This window comes from Lepisosteus oculatus, chromosome 2 (genome assembly GCF_040954835.1).
Source record: "Lepisosteus oculatus isolate fLepOcu1 chromosome 2, fLepOcu1.hap2, whole genome shotgun sequence".
Lineage (NCBI taxonomy): Eukaryota > Metazoa > Chordata > Actinopteri > Semionotiformes > Lepisosteidae > Lepisosteus > Lepisosteus oculatus.
Window position 1 is genome coordinate 70135556 of NC_090697.1, and position 25390 is coordinate 70160945.

At 44.2% G+C, this 25390-nt stretch overlaps 1 protein-coding gene across 1 annotated transcript; it reads right to left on the reverse strand.

The window, feature by feature from the left end:
* Positions 1-841: 841 nt before the first annotated feature.
* Positions 842-23001, reverse strand: ggcx (gamma-glutamyl carboxylase). The gene is made up of 15 exons (XM_006625520.3): positions 22791-23001; positions 21521-21757; positions 18826-18984; positions 18465-18630; positions 17264-17342; positions 16777-16883; positions 16326-16489; positions 15753-16030; positions 13585-13716; positions 12597-12748; positions 11391-11560; positions 10133-10263; positions 8902-9049; positions 7294-7489; positions 842-5357 (listed from the first exon to the last, which is right to left on the reverse strand). Exons 1-15 carry the CDS (start codon positions 22819-22821, stop codon positions 5201-5203), a joined length of 2307 nt encoding a protein of 768 aa, XP_006625583.2. The 5' UTR covers positions 22822-23001; the 3' UTR covers positions 842-5200.
* Positions 23002-25390: the final 2389 nt, after the last annotated feature.

Below are 25390 nucleotides of genomic sequence, written 5' to 3' on the forward strand. Positions count from 1 at the left end.
GTGCAGAATGTTACTTCTAGTTAACAGGCAACAAAAGCGGCTTATTTACAGTAAATGACCTAGATGTTTATGTTAAAACATCATTTACATGTTCCAGACAATGTGAGGAATCTGTAAAATATTAATAACAGAATATTAGGATGTATGGTTGAAAGTGTAGAAATCAAATCCAGAATTGTTGTTAAAACTATGGGAGGCCCTAAAACAGGTATTGTGTACAATTTGAGTCACCAAGTTATAGAAAATAGTATATTGCTGCTCTAGAATCAGTCCAGAGAAGAGCAACCAGTTACATGGAACTTGAAGGAATGTTCTGCACTGACTGACTAAAAGGGACCTTTTAATTGTGAGCTTTGAAGAGTATGAGACCCGATTCAAACATTCAAAGTCCCCTAAGGTGCTGACAAAGTCAATCTGATGGATGTCTTCAGAATCAACAGCGAAACACAAACCAGATCAGTTCGTTTTCAGATTGGCTACAGTGGCAGAGATGGAATTTCTATACAACATTCCTATAGAAGATCACTTTGCACCTTTCATTTCCATTTAGTTTATATGATGTTGTTTACTTTTGTGTCATAAGTTCTCTCTCTTGGATGGAAGAGCACAATGGAATAAACGTGCCAATAATAATGATCCATCTGTTTTGTGAAGACTAACATTAAACTTCTAAAAAGCATCATTTAACATTTGTGTATGTGTATTCTTGTACCCTTGAGTGTTTCATTGAAGTCATCAGTAAGAATTACCTTTTGCCTACTGTGACATAATATAATACATTCCCACCTTCTTGCAAAATGTCTGGATGCATTTTCTGCAGCATTCATTGGCTCCAGACCAATGGACAGATCTTTATAAACAAATGTGGCCTGACTCCCTTTGATAATAATTAACCACGTTTTTTTTTTACATACTCCTTTAACTGTCTTAATGAGATTCCCAGTCACAAATGACCATGGCAATCGAATGATGCCAGTTCAAAGAGCCCTTTGCTGTATGAGCCTGCTGCCACCGTGACACCCAGTATAAGCCATGCCACGCTGGAAGGTAAAACTGGCATGCCAAGGCGTTTATTTCTCGCAGAGCGGAAAGCCTGTCCTTCACCTTTCCCCCAGAAACACCATCTCACTGCCACTTTGAAACAACTAACTTCATAGTAGGAAAACAATTCATGGTAGAACATACAGGGGGAAAAAAAGAAATAAGCAAGACTACGCACAGCTCTGAATTGCATACGGATTCATCATTTTAATACTGTTGCAAATATTTCCCTATGATGGAGGTTATATAGACAAAAATGTATCACTGTGAACATATTTCTGTCCCTTATCTAAACAGCAAAACAATGTGCTAATTATAACAAAAAAGCATTTTTAATCTTTAAAAAAAATGGCTCTGTTCCTGTCCTTGCAAATACATCGGTGTACAATAACTTATCTTTAAAAGAACCTAACATCTGGTCTCCTTGAAGGAAGCTATTCCCGAAACTTCAGCAGTCTTCTAATCTGCACCATGAGATGACCTATAGATGTCAAAATGCAGGCAGCCTGCCTCACTGCCTGCGCAGTCCCTTCTGTGAGCACATTCAAGGCCTTACCACAGAAGGGCACTTTTACCTTTACCAGTTCACAGGTCGGTGGCCACAAGAAGTGTCCATATTCTCTGCACAGACGACCCAACTAGACTTACCAACAGGAGGTTTAGTAAGTAGAACAACGCTAAATGTACCGCATTTTACAAATATAAAACATCAAAATACAATACACTGTACTTACAATGTCAGCCAAAATAAAAGCAATAATAAACAGCTGTAACTATTTTGGTGGGGCTTTGTGGAGAGGGGTTAGTATGAGACCCTCAGTGGTGATTAACCTTACATTAAAACTGAAGGGGGCTGTGCCATCAGCGGCTTCAGATCGGGGATATCTCAAGTGGCAATGCAGAACTGGCTCAGCGCTACCAAGGGTAGGGTGTGCATTAGTCAGTCAGCGTTGTCTCAGCTCCCAGTAAAGCCAGCCCTGTGACTTCCCAGACTCCCACAACTGGTGATGACATCCACAAGGGACGTGCCTCTCCTCCAGTCCACTAGCTCAGTGCTGCTGGAGGGAGAGCAGGGCAGTTCAGCGTCGTCTGTGAGGGACGCGGCTCTCTCCCAATGGGCGCTTGGAGTAGAGATGTCACTGCAGACTGCGAAATCTCAGTAGCTGATAGGTCTTCTGAAAGGGCAAGCTGGAGGAACCTGATAGCTTTACTGCCCTCTCCCCAGGTGGCTACAGGGGTCGTTGCTGTGAACTGAGAGGAAGGCACAATTGGCAATTCCACATTGGGAGGGTATTAAATAACAATACCAGTGATTCTGAATCTGCTAATAAAACTGGAATGTTTTTGTACAGGTTCACTGCTCCTAGTGCCGAAAATATAAGCTCCATATTCCCCTGCATGTTTTGGGTCTTTAGGAATTTTTAGACTGCTCAAACAAAAAGTGAATAAATACTAATCCTATTTGATTGATATATGACATGACTGGCTGAAATCTATTTAACAGAAAGCAAAAGTCATTATGGATTTGAGACTGGCCCTGGTCACACCTTCACAGGCTTCAACAAGGCAGCACAGTCTGTAGGCGCCGCAGCTGTTTCACAGAGCGTGCTGTCAGGAATGTCTCAAATATCAGGGGGAAGCTACAGTGGAAGAAACACTCAGCACAGAGAAAAGGGAGAGGGCTTCCAGCATTATCCACAGCGAAGCAAAAAAAAAGGACTAAACAATAAAAAAAGATTTGTCTTGACAACCCTAGCCAGAGCAGTTCAAACTCTCCTACGTGATTTTATCAGAAGTCCTGTTTTTTTCTTGCTCACAGAGGTGGCAACTGCTTTGGTCAAACAGCACCAAGAGCAATAATAATAATAGTAATAATAATACAATTATAAGAAACAGAGCTTTTTCATTATAAGGTGTTGCCTATTCCTTTTGCAAAGCAGTGTAAGGCAAGTGTAATATAGTGCATTTCTTTTAAAAAGCATAACTCTTTAACTGCTCGACAGAGCTTATGAAACAGACAGACCTCATGGCAGTAAGGCCCAGCACCTGCAGAGCCGCAGGCTGAGAAGCAAATAGGTTCTGATTAACATTCCCAACTGCCTGACATGATCTCAAGCCCAGCAGGTTCTACGGAACAAGCGTGTGATTTGATCGGACACACCCAGACAACCAACCTGCTCCACCTGTTCCAATAACTATAGATCGATCAGGTTTAAGCTCAAAATAATGTTCTCAGCTTTGCTTAAACTACTGGGTGAAACTAATGAGACTTTCACAGCCATAGGCCTCCTTATATTACATTCCTGAGAGTCTAAAATTGTCATGCCCCAACAGGTCTGGTCTGTAATGCATCAGGAAGGAGCTACTGTTTGGAAGAGCTAAACCTTTTTACAGTTTTGCACTGACCCTGTGATTCCGAATTTGATGTTGAGGATGATCTAGGAAAGGTACTCCAGCATTCTGGCAATGCTTAGTGCTGAACTGCACGTGCGTTTAGATTATTCACAGACAAAAGATCCTTAACAAACCCAAATACTGAGCAAATCCGTCATCTCATTTCTCTGTCACAAAGAATCACAGGGTCTGTTTTAAATTAGCTAATGCATCAAGGGCCAGTATGTTTTTAGAAAAAGTAGACTGAAAAAGAAACCATAAATAGCTTTGGTACCATGCACAGGGTGCGACAATATGTAGGCTCAGTTTACAGTGCAGATTCCAACAGGCAGTACAGCCGCCAGTCTTCTCTTTCAGAGACACATATGGAGCAGCTCAGCTCAGGATGCTTTCAGACGCTCTCTGAGGCAAAGTAATTAAATAAATGGCTGCCGAACTTGTCTTCCAACTGCCTCGGGCAACGCTAACCTGTGTGTTAAAGGACATTTCTCTCTCACTCGAAACATCTCTTTCATTGCCCTAACAGGGGTTTGGCTTTGCTGGGCTATGTGTAGGCAGCCACCACTTTCTTGAGGCTCAGTCATAATGGCCTGAACTTACCACTTAGAGCAGTTTTATGCTAAAAACATCAGACTTTTATATAAAAGCTAAAATCCACAATTATAATAAAGATGCTAATAGAACAGGAGGGGTCATTTTTGTATTCTGCAAAAAATCTTGCACACGCATAGAGAATTTAGGAGAAAGCTGCATTTACTTTGCATTTACCAGACTCAAAACCCTCTCCTTCAGAAAAGCCTTTACTTAACTGGTTCCATTCTTCACCTCTCTGCTTTCCTTAGTACCACCTTCCACGGTCTCCTCTATATATTGTTTATTGTGTATTCTTCTTATTTATTGTTGTTGTCATCCTGTAAAGCGCTTTAAATTGCCACCTTTAAAGGCGCTATATAAAATAAAAGTTTATTATTATTATTATTATCATCTAAACTGAATAGGAAAGGTTTTTGAAAACTACCGCCCAATGGGAAGGATTCCAGAGTCACCCCAGCAAAGCCAAACTCTTGCTCTTTTCACTGAGCAGCTTCTGCGTGCAGCTGGCTGTCACGCTGGTGTCCGAAGGGATCGAGGCAAGAAAGAGCACAATTCTGGGTGGAGCACACTCAGCCGCCTAAACGCTACACAGTAGTCCTGAAAAAAAGAAATACAGATAAAAAAAAATATACTGCAGCGCTGGAAGCAATCCTTTTGAAGACCCGTGATGTTCTCAGAACAGCATCAGTTTTACTGTAGCAAAAAAAAACAACTGATTTGACAAAAATTTTCCTCTGGAATGCAAATCGTCTGAGAATTTGGTCTTTGCGCCAGGGACTCCGCCCAGGAAATGTCTCCCCCTTCTCTCCCGGGTCCTTCGTGTGTTTGTGAGGGAACCGCGGTGTCCCAGCGGAACGAGAGCAAGACCAGAGCTGCAGGTGGGCTTCTGTTACCCAAAGAACAACAAGTCCCCTGGACGAGGGACTGCTGGGAATAGGACTTCTGATGGGTGCTCCTCATCCTCCTCTTTTTTCTTATGTTATATTTTTACAGCCAGGGCGTAACTGGGCAGGAAGCACTGGTCCTCTTCTGCCCCGCACCCCTCTTTGTGATGCATGAGACCTGAGCTGGTTGCACGGCCAAGGGACTGCGCCCCCTTATTCCCCCACCCCACCCCCCACTCCCCCAGACTGCGGGGGCCAGGGCTCCCCGCTCGTCTCCCCGCCCCAGCTCATAGCTCCCCGTGCCCGTCCTCGTCCTGGGTGGCCCCGGAGCCCTCCCTGCCGCTCGGGTCCTTCAGGTTGGCGTAGGCCACCTCCTGGGCCAGCTGCTCCAGCGGCGGCAGCCCCACCGCCAGGTTCCGCAGGGCGATGGCCGTCATCAGGAAACTGGGGGGACAGGCCAAGAGAGAAAGCCGTGAAGGCGGGTGAAGAGAAAAGGAGAGAGAGGGGGGAGAAGAGAAAGGAGACGGAGGGAAAGGGAGAGAGAGTGCACTTCCTTCTGCACTGTGACAGATACTCAGGGATTAGAGAAACATTCTTCCCGAAATTCAGAAATCGAATCCCAGAGTTCCCACACCTGCCAGAATCAGAACGGGTTCCAATCCTACTGGGAGAGGGAGGAGGGAACTCAGTTGAACTGGCAGCGCAGTATGTGATCTCCTGTCACAGCCTGAAGAACAGCGAGTCTGTCTCCCAATAATGCTCCAGCCGCCTACAGTATATGTCAATATTTTATAATATGTCTTTGTTGTAAATGTCTGTTATATGTCTGTAGATTTTATTTTACTTTTATTTTTTGTTTTGTTTAATGTAAATATCATTACTTTCATTTGCTTTGGCAACACTGATTGTACCCATCGGTCATGCTAATAAAGCACCTTGAATTGAATTGACAAAACGAGAGGAGGTACAGGGCCTCCTCCACCACCTTGCGTCTGGGCACAGTCAACATCGACAGTGACCTGCTTCTGGACTGAGCAGTAAACTGATACATCTGTTCTTTTTCTTTTCCCGTTTACAACCGTTTTTGTGCAATATATGCCAGGGACCTGTGCAATACATTTATATTTATAGTCATATTGTGCAATACGACTTTTTTGTGTACTGTTCTGTTCTGGTTTGTTCTTTGTATGTCCTGGACTGTGAGTAACTCTTCTTAGTGCACTTCTCACTGTACTGATTGTATTGTATGTATTGTATTATTGTTATTGTATCATTCCTTACACTGTGGCTGTGTTGCCTGTGCTAAGCTGCTGTTGCACTGCAATTTCCCTCACGGGATCAATAAAGTATCTATCTACGCATGGGCATGACAGGAAAAAAGAACAAGGGTACAAAGCTCAGAGGATGTAGATCCAGCCCTTCCACACAAACAGAAACCGAACTGTCTGCTTTAGCAAAAACAATGACATGTTAAAACTGGAAAAGCTTTGCACAGGGCTGCGTTTTAACTTTGCAAGAAAAAAAAAATCCTAAAAGATGCTCTTTGTTCCTAATGCGCGGTACGTCATAAATTGGTGTGCAGACGAAACTACACAATGATGCAGCCCTGTCGATGAAGCTGATTCCCCAAGATCCTTCAGGAAGCACGTGGATCAGACTCTTGGAGTACAAGACCTACAGGACACACTGTCCAGAGCTGTCCCCAGGTGGGGGGGAATCAGAGCTGCCCCAGTAGATGGGGCCCAGTAGATGCCCACTGGCACGATGCACATGATTTAAATCAACGATGCTAAGCGAGATCCTGGGAGGTGAAGACTTCAGCATCCTGCAGCGATACGGAGCAGGCTCAGAACTCTAAAGGCAAGGTCATGTAACGCATGCAAGCTGTTTTAATTTTCTTTTAAGTGTTTTGACGAATCGTTTTTAAATCTCCTTAGCATACAGTCACCGTGATGAGTAACAGCTGACTGAGACTCTTCTCCATGGCCGGGGCATTGCAGGAATTCATCCCAGAATGCACCACAACAGCAGGTCAAGGCCTTCGCTTTCAACACAATCTATTGACGATTCCTTCCCAAACAGCAAATGCCAGCAAACTCATTCTGACAGCGGCTGCAAGAGAGGGAATTTTTTTTCTAAGGCAAGAACTACCTGAGGACAATCACTAAGGCATAATTTACCTGGTGGGTTGTGTGATGTCACAAGTATAAATGAAGGATATAGAATCATGTGTGCTGAATGTAACAGCATGCTGCTCACTTCCCCTGTGGAAACAGTGGAGGATTCGCCCTGAAGTCTGGACCCTGCTCCTCTCATCTGTAACCTTCATGTACTTTGACATCCTTATGGATCGGGCAGGGGGACTGGGGGAGGAGCTGACCTGCGCCGGAGGATGTAGTATTTCTTCTGAGAAAAGCGGATGGACCTCTCCAGCAAGGTGGCGTTGCGCCGCCTCTGCCTCTCCTCCATGTGCTTCTGTTGCCGTAAGAACGCCTTGAGCACGGGGTCCGTCACATTCAACTCTCCCCCTGTCCCGTTCAGGATGGGCTGCAGCTCTGGAGGAAGGGGCTCCGTTTCTGCACGGGACACACACACAGTACGTCAACTTCCCAGCATGCACCTCAGTGTTGTAGCTTACATCCCTCCCCCTGTAGGACTGTTACCGTATTTCACAGCACTTTCCACCGAAAGAGCTTACTGAGGAAGAAATGACACGTGTGCAACACTTCAGTCAGGATTTAGCAGTCATTTTAAGATGGTTTCAATCAGACCTACTACACCAAGTCACAGGAATACCATGGTGTACTATAGTGAAATAGTAATCACGTGGATGTCATGGATATCTCCAATGTCTGCTGTCATAAAACACAGTAAAAATATGTTGAAACTTAACAAAATTAATTTTACATGTTCCATTTGGATAATAGAATTTGGAAACAGGCTCCTTAGTTTCACTGATGGAAGAAAGTGACACAGCACTCCTAGAGCAGGTGGGTAGCTGCGTCAGCATGCGTAGGCTGCAAAGGAACAAGTAATAGGTTTATTCCATGCTGAAAAAAAGAAGAAAGAGAACACAACGTTTCGGCCGTGGAGCCTTCTTCAGGTGTCAAAGACACCTGAAACGTTTCGGCCGTGGAGCCTTCTTCAGGTGTCAAAGACACCTGAAGAAGGCTCCACGGCCGAAACGTTGTGTTCTCTTTCTTCTTTTTTTCAGCATGGAATAAACCTATTACTTGTTCCTTCACTCCTAGAGCATGTGAGATGTAGGTCTGAAGCAGGTTTCAATGTCATGAAGCATGCCAGTCATAGCACTTCCTACTACAGCAGTAGCTTGAAGACTGAGAACAAAATGGAGGTCAGCCGGCCACTTTACCAAATGTCAATAATACTGTAACTAGACAGGGCATTCCAAGTCTCAGTCCAACAAGGTGCCGGGTGCACAGTGACCTCTGGTGTTCACTGCTGTAACTGCACATTTTAAGCAGGGCAGTGCTCCCTCTGGTGTCAACCAGCAGAATGATGGATTAAAAGCAACACTGTAAACTTTACTGTCCCTGGGAACATTAAAATCCTGAATCTGATTAAAGTGCATCATAAGACACATTTGGGTACACGTACGTACTGTACAGACCCACTGTCATTGCATCCACTCCTAACGGTCATGTGTGGCTCATATCACATCCATCATAAGCCAATGCAATTTTGCAGAGAGTGACTGACAAGGCAGTCCTCTTCATTTTAGGATATCCACCAATTAATTTAATATTTGTATGTTTTCAGACGATACCACCTGTTTCTCAAACTTGCATGCATCCCATCAGGTGTTAGTTACTGTTATCCAGTGGGTAATGCATGGTGGAGGTAACACACAGCGCCACCTAGTGGCACAACAGAATGAGTCCTCAACCCAACAGCAACACAAGACACCTGGAGCCAACACTACAGGGATACTGCAGCGGTGGCGTATATCCTGCCCCTGCTGTGTCACCTGTGCCGTTGCGCAGCCTCTCCTGCAGCTCATACAGCTGGGTGAGATTCTTCTGCAGCGCCGTCTCCGTGGTGTTGACGTAGATGTACATGTAGCAGGAGGGCTCTGGCGAGATGGTGTAGACCTTGTGATACTGTCCTGCAGGGAGCTGGGGAGGACGCACAGCAGAACAGCCTGTTTAAGGTCTAGGTGACATTATTCAAAGCAAAATATTTACTGGGAAGCCCACAAGCCTCCCATTGCCTAGCAGTGCGATCCATTTCAGGTTTTTTAGCCCCAACGTTCTTTGTACTTTAGAGCTAAATTTAACTATTTTTATTTATCTCAAAATCTGTTATTGCAGAGAAGATTATCTTACCTAAAATCCCAACAATATTATGTATTAAACACAGACTTCCAGTTGTGGCTCATGTACAATGGTCTGAACTTCAGTACAGCCTGAAATTATTTCATAAGCCCTGCATCCCTGTATCAGCCACTTCGATAGGTCGGGGCCTCTATGAAACCATTTTACATTCTAACGTTGGCCTGTGCAGAGCTTCTGAACAGTTAAAGAACATGTACGACTACAGACAGCCACTGCAAAAACCTGCATCTGAGATGGATTACATCACAAATCCTGCACGCAAGAGAGATCTGGGCCACAAAGCTGCAGACAGAGAACACCTGATTATGAAGCTGCTGTCTCCTCTTCACATTCATAAGAACCAGGATCTTCCATTGTTACTTGGAATTCTGAACAGATAAGATTTTTGAAGGGAATTGATAAAAGTATCCAACATCTGCAAGGGCACTGACAAAGGCAACCCAGTGGACTTCTTCAGAACTAATCATGAAACCCAATCCAGAGGGCACAAGTGGAATCTACAGCAAAGTGTGTCTAAAACTCACAACAGGAGGCATTTCTTTACCCAGTGGGTACACAGCCATGTTGTTGGAGCTGATAACCTGGTTTCCTCCAAGGAACGTCTAGGTGAGATCTTCGGATTAATTAGCTATTGGTAACCAAATGGGCCAGATGGTTTGCACATCCTCCTGTCGTTTGTAACTGTTCTTGTATTTCAAGAGCACAAGAACATAAACACGGTGATCGGCAGACCGATATCAGGGTTTTGACAGAGACAGAAGGGGGCAGACCTGACGTGATGAGTGAAGGATTGTGGGAGAGAAGCGCTGGACAGGAAGTGCTGCCGTGCTGCAGCGGAGGGAACCTGGAACCCTACAGCTGTACCTGCATCTTGTCCCCGGGCCCCAGAGTGTAGTTCTTCCTCTCCTCCACGATCTCCACGCTCAGCTGGCCCTGCAGGAGCTGCACGCTGGTGTTCCCCAGGTCCTCGCTCACAAAATTCTCCAGGTGCAGGCCTGCAGGCGAGCACGTCAGCAAGAGAACAAACTGGGTCAATAGTGACACAGAATCAGGACATTACTGGGCAAATGGAAATAACCCACAGGCACATTTTTAATGAAGAACCTAAAAGGCTTAGGTGCAAAACGAGCTTATGCTCCACAGTGTGCTATGCTTTTTTCTGCAGTAAAATATTTTTTGTCCCTGCATTCCCAGCTGGGGGAACTGTGTCAAGAGTTGATGCCAGGGATGGTGATGTTTGTTTCTTCTAAAACCCTCGAACTGCCAACTCTTGAGTATTGCACATCCACACAATTTAGAATGTCCAATCGGTTGGTATTCAAAATCTACCCCATCTGGTTTTTCAGACTCGGCCAAAGACTAATGGCCCACGGACATACTCATCTGTCACAGCTGTTCACCGTATGACACACCACAAGCCCCAGCATGCATTGCAAAACTGTGTTGAGTGTTGACTGCAAGAGCTGTACCTCTTTGGCTGAAGTCAGCGCAAACATAATAAATATTTACAAATAACTATGAACAATGGAGATGACGAAGAATTACAGATGATGTTGCTGCACCTGGAAGCTGGGGAATGCATTGTTTGATGCCATTTTGTCTGCTGGTTATAACCTTACAAGCTTTCTCCTCTTCACTCTCACTTTCAGGTGTCTTGTGTTTTGGTACCAAACAGTTTTGGGAGGGTATGAACCTAAACCAAAGTCCAAAAACGGTCCAAGAAGACATTCAAGACTTCCCTGAACTTCTCACGATAACAGCATGCATAAGACTGACAGAGAGGAGGGTGTATGATGGTTTGTGAGGGCTGGAGAAATTAATTGAGGGTTCTAGTATGTTACCATAGGCACTGAGAGAGTGTATGACCATGCATAGTCAAATTGTTCATGCGGTTGAAAATTATTCATTCCCATTTATTTTGGTGTATAAGCAGACCCACACAGAAAAGTTTACTGCATCTTACAAACCTAATGGAATCCCAAAAGCAGTATTGTTCCATTCTAAATTGAACTGAACTATGAACTTCTTGCGCCGACAAAAACTCTCCCTATATTTGCTAACACATCTTCCAATTCGTCCCTAAATGTTAGCATCAAGGGGGGGCGATGAAGCACAGCCGCACCTGGGAAGTCGGCGATGAAGACCACCTCCGTCTGGTTGTCGAGCGTGTTCTCAATCTCCAGCAATTTGGTCCTCCAGGGTGAAAGGTCAACCAGCAAGGGCATGAGCCAAGGGGTGGGGCGGAAAGGGGACCAGTCAGCTTTCACTATGTCCACGCGGGGATCAAAAATCCTTGTGCGACAGAGAACAAAAAACATTTTAAACAAATTCAATACATGAACTGTTGGTGCTTACTTACATGTACATTAGTGGCTACCCATTTTGAAATAACATTTTGCCATTCATGTTATCTCTCTGCATTTACAGGGCGAACTCAGCCACAGCTGGAAAAGAACACAATGTGCATTCGGTCAAACCCATCCTGTACTCTGTATAAGGACCTGGCTTGCAGCAGCTGATAAGTCTCCCACCCTTTGAATTGCTTAAATACTTAAAGCAGACAGTTTGAATATCTTCTGCTAAAGCGAGGTAGCTAAATTTACCCTCTGCATCTATCTTGGATAACTTTCAATAGCCTACTGCAAGCAGCATGGGTGAATCTATCAGACAATGTCATGTAGGAGGAGGCAAGATGGAGATCCCTGCCTCAACTACATTCCCCAGAATGCTGTTGAGCATGATTTTCACCCTCTGTCACGTGACCTTTCAGCTGACGACCTGTAGTCATGTGAGAAAGACCTGGAAGTGAATGCTCCACATGAACCATCTGGCTCAGAGAACGGATATTCAGTTGGGCGCAGCTCCAGGGGGGAAGTGGGCCAGGAGTGACTGGAGAAATGATCCACTTGTTGAATCTTGCGACTATAACTTAGAGGATTGCATTTCAGGTGGGTAAGCAGCTTAGCTGTCCCACTTCCTACATGTAGGGAGAGACTCCAAAACAGTGCAGTTAATGTTCCACCAGAGACAGGCTTTAGTCACTCCTAAACTAAATAAAGCTAATTATTCTACTTTTCATTTCATTTGTGCGAGATCCAAGAGCCACCTATCTGATATCCTGCTTCCACACCATTTTGGCAGTGTCACAGGGGGTAACTTTGACAGACCTTCTCACTCAATTCTTTAGGGACAGTCATTTGTACCCATTGTCAATAGCTCTGTGCGCAGTGGTGCATCCCTGGTTAAGATAGGACAGGCCTCTATGAACAGGGCTACCAATCAGAGACAAGGACAGGTGCACCTTCTTTCCCAACCATTCAGGGTGTACCTCTGCTGGAAGCGCTCGTTGATGGACACCCAGATGTCGAAGTAGATCTCAGGTTCCGAGATGTTGTAGTTCAGGAGCTGCTGACTCAAGCAGGTGGCATACTGCTTCAGCATGTCCCCATGGTCCTTCCAGCGCCGGCTCTGGGTGAACACCTGGGGGCAGCAGAGAGCAGGCCTTGAGCTAGTATGGACCACACTAGTGCATATTCACACCTCTGTGCGAGTGACAGAACACACACCACAGTGCAAAGAGCTTCCCTCTCATTCTTTACCACAATAAAGTATCAGAAAACAACGAAGGCTCTGTAAGTATGCAGTTCCACTATGACATTCGGGATATGCCAATGAATTACAGTCACAGTTTGCAACTTATGTAACAAATAAATTATTGTGGAAACTGTTTTTTTAAGAATATGAAATACAATTTACACAGTCCAACATTAAACTCATCTAGTGATTTTGAAATTAGGGTGAAAATCACTTTAATATCCTACATAGTAGTTCCATATACTGTCCTACATAAAAGTGGTAAACTCTGAATCCGAGATCTGTTAACTGAAGATTAAGACTCTGAGGCATTTTCAAAAGCAGATCTTCACCTTTTCACTAAAATCTTTAATGTGTAGATTTACTCTTGGTTCCACGAAGCCAATCTGTTTTGGCTCTTTTCCCCAGCTTTGCTTGTGTTGTGTAAGTATATGAGTGCACACGCACAAATCAAATTGTATTATGACATGCGCTTCAAAGGAAACAGCTAATTCTTTAGAAATAACCAAGTGTGTCTTTGGCAAACATTTGTCTACAGCTGTAGTTCCCACATAGAAAGCCCATCACAGTTTTGGCTCTATGGGCTTCATGGCCGTTTTTTGTGGGAATCTTCACAGGCATCCACCATGCTCAGCTTTTATGTGTGTGCGCGGGGTCCCAGTGGGGGAATAATGAAAGAACGCGTCTGACGGAGGAGGAGGAGGGTGCTGGCAGTCTCTCACCCCTGGGTTGAGGTAACCAATCTCTCCAGTCTTCCCATCGCGGTAGGTGATCTTGACGTGCTGGTGAGAGCGCGAGTGGACCATCATGTCCCAGGAGTACCCGTACAGCCCATTGGTCAAGTTATTGTAGCCCTGAGTCGCAACACACAGAACGCAGACCAGCCAAGTGAGGGCAAGGCGAGAAAAAGACAAGGCCTCTACAGAAAAAAAAACATTCCCTCCAAAGCCCCACACCTTGCTTTCATGCTTAAATCCACAGTCAAATAATTCCACAGTCACCGGTGCAATCAGTGCTCAGTTCCTTTCAGTTTACTGAGGATCACCTTATAATGCACGTGTACTGGTGCAACCTGACCCTTATTTCTGTCCTTCGTCTGTTTTTACAGTTAAAACATATAGTAGTATTTTAGCACAACTGCTATAGCTGGGCAAAGCTTGACAAAGTGCAACACAAAGCTTTTTACTCTTATAGTAACATAGAAAATTATCATCGATAAGATCCCCATTGTTTAAATCATGTTTCTGTTCTGGGGGAATCCAGGCTCGGTTATTGGGAATTGAGAACTGAGCTGAATAAAACAATAATAAAAATAATCCTTATAAAGCGTTTTTCTGGACACTCCACTTCTGGACAAGTGCTTTACAGGTAATGGGGACTCTCCTCCACCACCACCAATGTGCAGCCCCACCTGGATGATGTGACGGCAGCCATAGTGAGCCAGTACACTCACCACACACCAGCTATCAGTGGGGAGGAGAACAGAGTGATTAAGCAAGTTCATAAAGATTATTAGATGTCCATGATTGGTAGAAGACCAACGGGACATTCTGGCCAGGATGCCAGGGTAACACTCTTACTCTTTTCGAGAAATGCCCTAGGATATTTAATGACCATGGAGAGTCAGGAACTTGGTTTTCCATCTCATCCAAACAACAGCATCTTTTTTACAGTATAGTTTCCCCATCACTATACTGGGTCATGAGGAACAGATCACACAGATCATAGGGCGAGTGCTTCTTACTGGTCCCACTAACACCACTTCCAGCAGCAACCTTAGCTTTCTCAGGAGGTCTCCTACACAGGTACTAACCAGGCCAGGCTCAACCCTCCTGAGCTTCAGTAGGCTGCCAGTTGTGAGTTGCAGGGTGATATGGCTGCTGGTATCAAAGGTAAACATCTAAGTTTTCCAAGTATTGTTTTTTCCCCCCACATTCCAAACAGTCTTAACAAGTTTGGTCCTGAAGGGTATCTCTTTGTTTCCAAATGTTTGCACATAGCTGATATGATCAGACTCTCACATTGCTCACTGAGTGAAGGGTTACAGGGTTACTCTTGGTTGCACACTACATGCATCTACCTTTAAAATCGGAGGGTGGTAAAATTATATTGCATCAAAAATTTAAGAAGACCGCTAAAAAGATTTTCAGCAACTTTTATAGAACTGCCTGCTTTTACGTTATCTGCATGGAAAATGGCACTAGTGTGTATGCAGTAAGACCAGCCCTGGATGATCTTTCATTTTTTTCACTATGGCATTTCACCAGCAGCATATCACCCTGCAACTCACAACTGGCGACCCACTGAAGCTAAGCAGGTGTGAGCCTGGTCAGTACCTGGATGGGAGACCTCCTGGGGAAAAACTAAGGTTGCTGCTGGAAGAGGTGTTAGAGGGACCAGCAGGGGGTGCTCACCCTGTGGTCCATGTAGGTCCTAATGCCCCAGTATAGTGACGGGGACACTATACTGTAAACAGGCAACGTCCTTTGGATGAGACATAAAACCGAGGTCCTGACTCTCTGTGGTCATTAAAAATCCCAGGGCGTTTCTCGAAAAGAGTAGGGGTGTAACCCCGGCGTCCTGGCCAAATTTCCCATTGGCCCTTACCAATCATGGCCTCCTAATAATCCCCATCTATGAATTGGCTTCATTACTCTCTGCTCTCCTCCCCACTAATAGCTGATGTGTGGTGAGCGTTCTGGCGCACTATGGCTGCCATCGCATCATCCAGGTGGATGCTGCACATTGGTGGTGGTGGAGGGGAGTTCCCATTACCTGTAAAGCGCTTTGAGTGGAGTGTCCAGAAAAAGCGCTATATAAGTGTAAGCAATTATTATTATTATTATTATTTTAGCCTGGAGGAAAGGCACCATGGTGCACGGTGGCCTACCTGTGTGATGAAATGGGAGTAGGGCATGAAGAGCTGCTCAGTGATGTAGAGGAGGGTGAAGAGGGTGCCCAGCGTGTGGCGGCGGCTGGGTTTGGCGGGGGCGCTGGCAGAGTCGGAGGAAGACTTGGGGTACACACAGGAAGTGCTGGGCTGGGGAGGAGGCGTGATGGGGGGCAGGAGCACCCTCAGGCATGATGGGAAGCGGGCGAAGAACCGACGAGGCCAGTCGGCATAGCAGAAGAGTGGAGAGGTGGCCATCATGGCGTAGGGAAACATTCCTTAAAGACACAAAGGCACAGGACTGAAAGAGGGTACCGAGCAAGAGTGCAAAAAACAGAGCAACACCATTATGTTCTCTGATCTCTAATATAACAACTTGAGAAGATAAAGTTCTAATCGCAGAGTCCTGGTTTATGAAAGTGAGATCCCATGGTTACGGTCAAGCTTTCAGCTATTTCATCTGTGGTACAGGTGCGTCTGCATCAGGCCCTGCATGATGAAAAGCTGCCCTTTTTGTCAAGGCTGTTCATCTTTTTGTGCCAGGGTTCCTGCTGGGCAAGGGAGAGGGCTCACCGATGCTGAACAGCTGGGAGTTCATGGAGTGGAAGTAGGTGACGAAAAACATGGCGATGGGCCGTGTGGCATCAAAAAAGAGCAGATATCCAGCCGACAGGTCCAGGACCAACCCCCCGCCGTGGACAACGATTAGACTGGTCATCTCCTCCGACAACACCAGTCTGCAGCAGGCACACACAAGCAGAACTTGTTACGTCTGTGCATACTGTGCCATCTGTACAAATAATTGGGAATGCTAAGTGCCTCAAGAATCTTATCAAATGATGGCCATAATAATATAAATGACTGATTGACTGACAGACAGATAGGACCAAGCTTCGTGTCAAATGGGCAAAATCAAGGTCTTATAAAGGGCTGGTTTACAATCCTTCAAAACAACCTGTGCTCCAGAGTCATCATGTGCTAACAGCATGCTCTTTCACCCTAAAGACACAGAGGCACAACTCACTTGAACGGATCAAACAGCCAGTGATGTGAGAGGTAGCCCATGGAATATCCTCCTACCCAATCAGAATCCAGCTTCTTGATCCCAGCAATGAAGTACACTATGAAAATCTGCACAATAGCAAAGAAGACGTTTTAAGAAAATGATTAACCAAGCAAACTAGACAAAAATTAAACTGGATAGTAGTAGGAATGAATATTTCATCTGCCTGCAATGCAATATGAACTTCTTTAATTGAACCATAGCTGTTTCTATAGCAGAGGATGTCCACCTTTTTGATACATTTATACTTTTTCCCCCAAATCGACTAGTGTTGTTAATTAGACCTTCAACTATAACCCAGTGAAAGGCTACAGAGTGTAGCTCATGCTCTCTCAAAAATAACATTGATGCAGGGCAGTAGTAAATGACACAGGCATGGGGTAAGCATGTCATGTCACTGAAGGGTCGTAAAGTACACTATGTAAAGTAAAGTTACTGTGCGACTGACCTGGGCCCTGAGCACAGTGTAGTTCCACAAGGGCACATCAGCGTTCCTCTTCTTAGGGTTCCTCAGCCCATCGATAGACCTTTACAACAGGGTTTAAGAAACTGATTAGAGTCTGTGCAGCATCTCCACGTGACTAGAACATCTGAGGTAAATCCACCAATCACCATTACACCACATCTCAGTTTAAAACACACAGAAAAAGTACAGGTTCCAAACTCCCTTTTTACCTCACACATGATTGTTATACTGTACCTTGTTATAACAGGTATCGCTGATCAGCTATCCTGTTGGACATCTATATTTTGATCAAGCTGATCATTAAGCATTAAAAACAATAATAATAATTCCTTAAATTAATTTTAAGGAAGTAATACTTTAAGGAATTTAATTCTCAAATGACCTGCAGTAAGCATCTGGGGAAATGTGAGTTTGTACTGAGAAATAGTTATGATAAAATACAGACATAATATAATTAGTGGAGTACCGCAGGTATCTGTACTAGGGCCACTGCTCTTGTTCATGTATATCAATGATCTAGACATTGGAGTAAAATAGTTAAATTTGCAGATTTTACCAAAATAGAAGGATAAGCAAACACTCTAGAAGCAGCAAATGAAATCCCCAAATGTTTTGAATAAATTCAGTACTGGACAAACACATGGGAGATAAGTGTTCACTTCGACAGAGTATTACAAGATTGTAACAAATATACAGGTACTAAATCAGAAACCTTACTCAAAGATGCTACTTATGAGAAAGACTTAGCAGTTAATGTTTAAACATTGTTAACATATTCTAGACAATGCGGAAAAGCAATAAGAAAGCATACATGTTAGGATATATACTTAAAAGCACAGAATCTAAAACAAGGGAGGTTTTGTTAAAATTGTACAGTGCACTAGTAAGACAACGTTTAGAATATCACGTTCAATTTTGGTCCCAATGTTACAATAACGATACTGCTTCTCTGCAATTAGTCCAGAGAAGCACAAAAAAATACAGCCCTGGATAAAAAGGACTGTTGTACACTGAACTGAAGCATTTCAGAAATGGGCTGGATGGGTTGAATTGCCCCTCTCTTGTATATGTTCTTATGAATAACTTCAGAGGTGATGCCCCTTCAGACCCACAGCACACTTCACTGCTTATCATGTCTCTCAGTGTGATATTACCCACATGCTTGTGCAGGGTTATTACCCACCAGTAGCGATTGGCGTCCATGAGGGTGAGCTGGAAGCCAATGAGCCCGTATAGGTAGGAGTGGTTGTTCCAGGTGGTCTTGTCCAAGAAGAAGATGTACCAGTAGGTGCTGATAAACATCAGGCAGGACAGGCGATAGAAGCAGCCCAGCATGATTCCAAGAGCTCCTGGCAGCGGGGAGTGGGAGAGGACAGACACGCCAACATGAGCTCAAGTCACACTGGGTAAACTAAGCAAAACGTGAACATTGTCCAGCAGCTTTGGGGTCTACCAGGGGTCAGCAAGTCTTTACTTTCCTACAGCATTTTTACATTGCTAGTTAATAAGGATTATTATTTGCAGCACCAGCCACCTCTCCATACCGAACAGCATGATGACATAGAGGAGGTACATCCAGTCCAGAGGCAGAGGCTTCAGGAAGTTGAAGAGGGGAAAACGGCACACTGGCGCCCCATCCAGGTACTTAAAGTCCAGGTGACTGAGGCCCCTCTCCTGGGGGATATCCACCACCATCAGCAGGCCTGGCAAGGACAAACACAGAGACAATCCTAGACACTGAACAAAACCACCACCTAGTCCAGTGTTCATTTTTAGATTTTGTACAAAGCAGCAAATATCCATAACTTTGACACTACAACCAAAGAAACCTTAACTGACATAGCTGCATAGTCAAACCCTTAAGGTCAACACACAGAGTGCAATCTTCAGATCCTGTGGATTATGAAGTCTTTCGTGACCACAGTAATAACAGATCGCATAACAGCATCTTAACTGTGATCAATCCCAGCATAGGCAGAAATGCAGTGGCTTAGGCTGCAGGATTATAGCTGCAGATGTAGCTATGGTGTGAGAAATGAGTGATGCAGATACACACTAGATGAAAACTAGATTTGGTATTCTTAAAACAAATAAGCTTCAAGATCACGGTGATTGCCCTTTCAAAAACAAAAGAGAACAGGTACACATCACATCCCTGATCAGTAGTTTCTCTGGTCATTCATTCAACTGAAGAAAAAGGTAGAGAAAATATTTTCTTATTACAATTATCTGTCACTTAGGGATTATAAAAAATGTACATTTAATGTTAGCTTGTGACGTGCAAAGATAAAAGCAGAGAGAGGCAGTACAAGAGGATATCCAGCTAAGATCCCAATTCATATCTGCTATTTTATTCTATTCATTTGACTTAATAAAAGTACTTTCGCCCTCCGCAACAACCATTTGACAGACCTCAGGTACCCAAACAAAGCTCAACAGATTTGTGATAAGCGTAATCTTCAGTGCAGCGACCTTTGACAGTCACAGTCCCAGCGGGTTACACAATCTCCACAACAACAAAGCAAACAGACATGTCAACTCCACTGCAGGCACGGCCACACTGCCAGGAAAGTGTAACCCAGGACCCCCACAGTCCCCAGGGTAAGTGGGACAAAAGGGGCCTTTTCTGCTGAAAGGCGGCAGGCGACAGAGGACATGCCGTTACAGAAAGGGTGCTTCCCGGGGCTGAACAGCTCCTTTAGACTGTTTCTAATGACACATTAACACATGCCGGGGAGGAATAAATTAGGGATCCTTCACAGAGGTCGAAGGGAATGAGAAAGAAGCAGAATGTTGGTGATGAAGAAGAACAGGACTAAAATATAAATCTGTTATCCCCCTCTCAATGGCAGACTATACACTACAGCTGGTTTATTAAACACTTTGTGCATGTATCTGAATAGATACGGTTTTTTCACCCTGTTAGAAAGCAGAGGCATCAAAAGAGACATTTAGACGGATAATACATTTATTGACCAAGACATTCAATGAACTTCAATAAAGAGATCACACACGTTTACAGTATTTTTCCAGCTTCACACTTTTTGTTGTTAAATATTTGTACTTGTAGTACTGACTGAGGAATACCAAGCCTTCTGCCGACACAACCTGAACTGCAGACTTTTTATTTCTCTTCTCTAGCTTCCTATTAAAATTGGAGCTGAAAGCAGCTGATTGACATACAAATCCTAGCCAGGTGTGCAAACAGTGGAGTCCAGAATCTTTATGCATGGCCTGCCAGCAAGATCACCAGGACCCAAGTGCATAAGGAGGTAAAATCCTAAGCTTCAGACTGGCACGTACAGCACCACACAAACAGAAAGGCAAGGGAGAGGCAACCTGACTCAGGGTCAGGGTAATCACTCCCACTCTATCCTCTGCACTGCACCACCAGCACGACATTCTCCAAGGGACAGGCCTCTTCACATAGCTGATCAGCAGCCAGTGGTTGACCACATCCTACAACTTGGTCAGACGGCCAACCAAAAAGCACCACAGAGTTTAAAACTGCACCAACACAGCTCTGTGCACAACATGTAGGAATTTTCCCAGTGCAATCTGTTATACACTGAACCCTGCTATATGCGTGTTAATTAGCATCTAGGTCGCCTGAGCTTTTGCTTCATCTTTGGTGCCTAACATGACCACTTTGAGTTTATCTGTCCAGAGTGCAGTGAGATCTATAAAGTGCAATCATGTAAGCAGGAAAATTTAATTATTACAATTTTTTTTTTCAGAAGTGTAGCACACTTAAATCTTTTCACAGGAAGCGAGAAGAAAAGTGGATTATGCTGGGAACAAAAAAAAAAAACAAGTTTTAAGTTCTAGCCTTCTCAGGAACAAATGAAAGGCTCAATTTCAGGAGCAACAGAGTGTGGCCTATTTAACTGTGGATGAGAGAAACTGGAGAATTGTTTTTAACAGGTGGTGATTTTTACCACTTTTACACTAATTTCTATGACAACCTTTATCTAAGATCTTCGGAAATCTGGCAGATTGCAATTCCGCAGACTCTATACATCATTGATGATATGATATAATGCTTTTTACAAAACACATACCAGAGCTTTGAATGGCTTGCTAAGAAGCACCCGATCCCTTTAAACTCAAATAATGCTGACCAATCGACCGGATCACTGCCGTTTTATAGAGTAAACATTGTGTAACCCCTCTGCAGTCTCGCCCCTGCCCCCCTCCCCGTTCTCCACCCTCGCCCACGAGGACACAGCCCTCTCTCACCAAAGAGGAACCTGAACACTCCCAGGGATGCTGGGTCAGTGGGCCTGTTCAGCAGGCACACCAGCCTGTGCCAGGAGGACAGGTCCTCTTTCTCGAACCCCAAGAGGCGCTTCATTCTGCTCTGTTGAGGAGGAGGACTGCCTTTCCGCCCTTCGGGGGCCGGGGTCTTCTTGGGGTTCCCATCGTCACGGTCCACCCTCCGCCTCTTCCGCGCGGAGGCCTGGATGTAGGGGGCCCCTGTGGGAGAAGACAGCGAGAGGCTCAGTTTGCCAGGAGCATCAGTGGGGTCTTCACTCTAGTCCAATTACAGCTCTTCAGCTCCATGTATTGAGTCATCAGGCCACTGAATCAGTTCACAGCCGAATGTATCCATTCATGTGGTCTCACCGATCGATACATTCGGCTGTGAACCGATTCAATAGTCCGATGAATCGATACATTTGGCTGTGAACCGATATATCAGCCAATTGCTCCTTCCAGAATCTTCCAAATGCATAATAGCAAGGTCTGGTGCTGAACCACTACTGGCTTCCAGTCCTGCTAAGACTGGTCAAACTGGTACAACAAAAAGCTAATTACTGTCTGGAGAAAAATAGATTTTATTCAGTGCAGTTTTTATTTCACAGCACATTTTCAGCGCGAATCCCATTTTCTTACAGCAAAGATATAAGTAAAACGGACTTTAATGGCTTGCTGTGAAATAAGTGAATGGAGATTGCTCGCTTCAGTTATGTGTTATTCCTGATACCGATCTAAACATTTTATGTTTGAAAGCTGAAGTTGCATAATTAACGGCACAACGGTGAGACGTGCAAGTGTACCACGCACCGCTCACGTCCTGAGCCAAATATTCATATTTTTAAAAGTAGAGAGCTGCATAATTCAAATTGACAAAAAAATCAGTAGTTTATTCTAACTTGTGATCTTTGACACGCATCTCACCGGGGTAATTGTTTTAAATGCAGACTAAAGAAACAGTTCATCGCAAATCACACTTTTATGCTGTCCAAATTCAGCACCCTGTACCAGCTATAGCTTTAAGAGCAGACAATACACAACTCGGTTTTTATTTTTTATTTTCAGCTCAAATACAACTCATTTAATGAATGACCACAATCATCTCATCCAAACGCATAAGATCAGTTCTACCGCGTTTAGAATCACACATGATCAAAGAAATTCGCTCTTTCTCTTAGTCGGATTTTTTACAGCTTTTCATTGTATAATCTTAAAAGCGTAAAATGCACGCAGTGTACGGTGAGCACTCTACCTGCAGAGCTGTCATGCCCCGGTGTCTCCATGTCGGGAGTTACCAAACGATTACTTTATCGCCGCAGACCTCCTGTCCAGCTTAACTAGAAACTGGATGGAATTACCGAGAATTTAAAATCCTCCCAATAAATTCACGCTCAGTCCCAACCCCCTGTCTGGCGGACACGTAAACACTATCCCAAAAACTTCACATAACCAGCAGGCTCACCGGAAAGGAACCTGGATTGTCGTAAAATGCCACACGTTTCAGCAGACACTTTATTTTACGACACTATGCTGGTGCCTTTGGTGATATGTGGCAATAGCCGGCAAAGGATTTTTTAAGAGAATGAAAAACTGAGTTAGTGGAGTTATCTGTATTTCGGCATTTTTGTATAGCATTGCTTCTTGCAACTGTTTGTACATTTAAGCACGAATCCTTTTCTTTTCTTACTTGATAAATGCAGCGCTGGAAATCCCAGACAGGACAAAATAACCGTAAAATACTAAAGATAGCTACTGTGTACCGATTAAGTCGATTTTCCGAAGATCTCTCGTGTAAATTGAATTTTGTTTCATACCACGAGACTGGAACATTAAACTTTAGGTCATATTAAATTTATTTTTCCATCAAAGTAATATGCATCACATAATAAAAACAGATTACCAATAGGCTAATATTGTGTTTGCTTAATATTTAAAAGGAACAAATTATGCATTTATTGCTTGATATGTCTCATTATATATGAACATTTGTGACGTGACAGGCGGGAAACCTGTCACTTTTTAGATATAGTGTGGAATTCAAATATTGATTGTTGAAAGTCGGTTGGAGCGCATTTCCTCCATCTCGGCTTTAATAAGAATTTATCTCCCAAATTCCAGTTTTATTTAACGCCAGTGATCGTCAGCACGGATAAATTAAAATCCACTGTGATGTAATAATTGAATACCTCGAACGAGAATCATCTTAATTTATTAAACCTATCAGAAAGATTCCTAAAATAGCCTTCTATTAGTACAGTTAGTGATTTAGGGGAGCTACGTTACATATTGTAGCGCTTCGGGGTTCACGTGGGTGCCCTCGCTGCTGCAGCATCAGGTCGACCCCCCACCGTCGGGGAGTCGAACCCGGGTCTCTGATGTCACTAAACAGGGACCCAGCCTCTGGAGCCAAAGGGAAATCTTTCACTAGCCCGGCGGCTGCGGTCCCTGCTATCCACAGGGAAGGGCGGTGATGTCACCGCTCTGGTAAGCCAGCTCTCACAAGCAATGGAGGCCGTATGCGTTACAATATACTGTATATGCTAAAGGCTGTACAGTATATAGTACAATATAGAATACATTGTGATTGAAAATTCATTGGATGTATTTAATAGATGTTTCTTAATGTTCATTTAGGTATGAAGATAACTGATTTTCAGTTACAGGAATGCGAGATGTCACCAACCTTTAACATATTGTACGTATTCTAAGTTTGTGAAGCTGTGACTGTGACTCTTAATGGTTTTGTAGACTCTTATAAATATCTGCCCGTTTCTCTGAATAGACCTCTCAAAAGTGCCCGGAGTCTGGACTTCACCCACCTGGTTGGGAACCTTGTTCATGATGTCAGATGTCAGAATTGTTGCATTTCCTGTTCTCCATGTCCTTGTCTCACTACTGAGGGGGAAATGGTCCTCTGATCTGGCTTAACCCTATCTATAGCACTTGAGATCTTCTATACGGTACTTAGATCAGATGTCCTCTTAATATCCTTTGTTCTAGACTGATTAGATTGAATTCCCTTATCCTGCTCATATATTACAATCCCTTGAGTCCAAGAATCATTCCACTTCTTTCAAATTGTTTTAAGGCTAAGATATTATTTCTGTGGGATGTTGACCACCACTGAATACAATTCTAAGTGAAGAGGCTTATGAATGTTCGGCATACACTTTTATCCAAAGCAGTTTACACGTGTGCCCACTTAAACAGCTGGGTATTTTATTGGCGCTAAGCAGGGCGGAGATGCACTGTGCAGACAGAGCTACAAGGGTGTGGCTCTGAACCACTACATTACCTTTCAAAAGACACTGTCGTGTACAAAAAAACAGACGGCACACAGGCTGGGTTTTAAAGACAAGTTTGATTTTATGTTGGGGTTTTTTTTTTCAGTTTCAGGCATTTCTGCCAGTAAAAACATATTTCCATCAACTGTAATAAAAAAAAAATGTTGTAACGATTGGGGAAAAGAAACTATTCTCTGGGGGCAGGGGTTGGTTTTTTACAGTGCTGAAGGCTTTCATGTCCCAGCACCTGAACAGATTGCTGGAGTCTCCTGCAATGAAGCACAAGGCTGGAAAGGGGAGGAGAGGAGGAAATTGCTCACAGCTCTCCAGGGTGCTTGGCTCCACCATGGGCAGCAGCAGATTCACATGGTTAGATCAAGCACAATGGAGTCCTGGGCAAGAGTTGGGTATGAACAGGCTCTCCTGCACTCTGACTCTGCCGCTCCCACTGGCATGTACCTCTGGGGTTCTGCCCACAGAGCGCAAGGAGAGCTCCCAGCCATGTAGCCAAGACACAAGACATTGCAACGGCACCTTCCATCCCCAGGAGTCACAGGCAAGAGTAAAA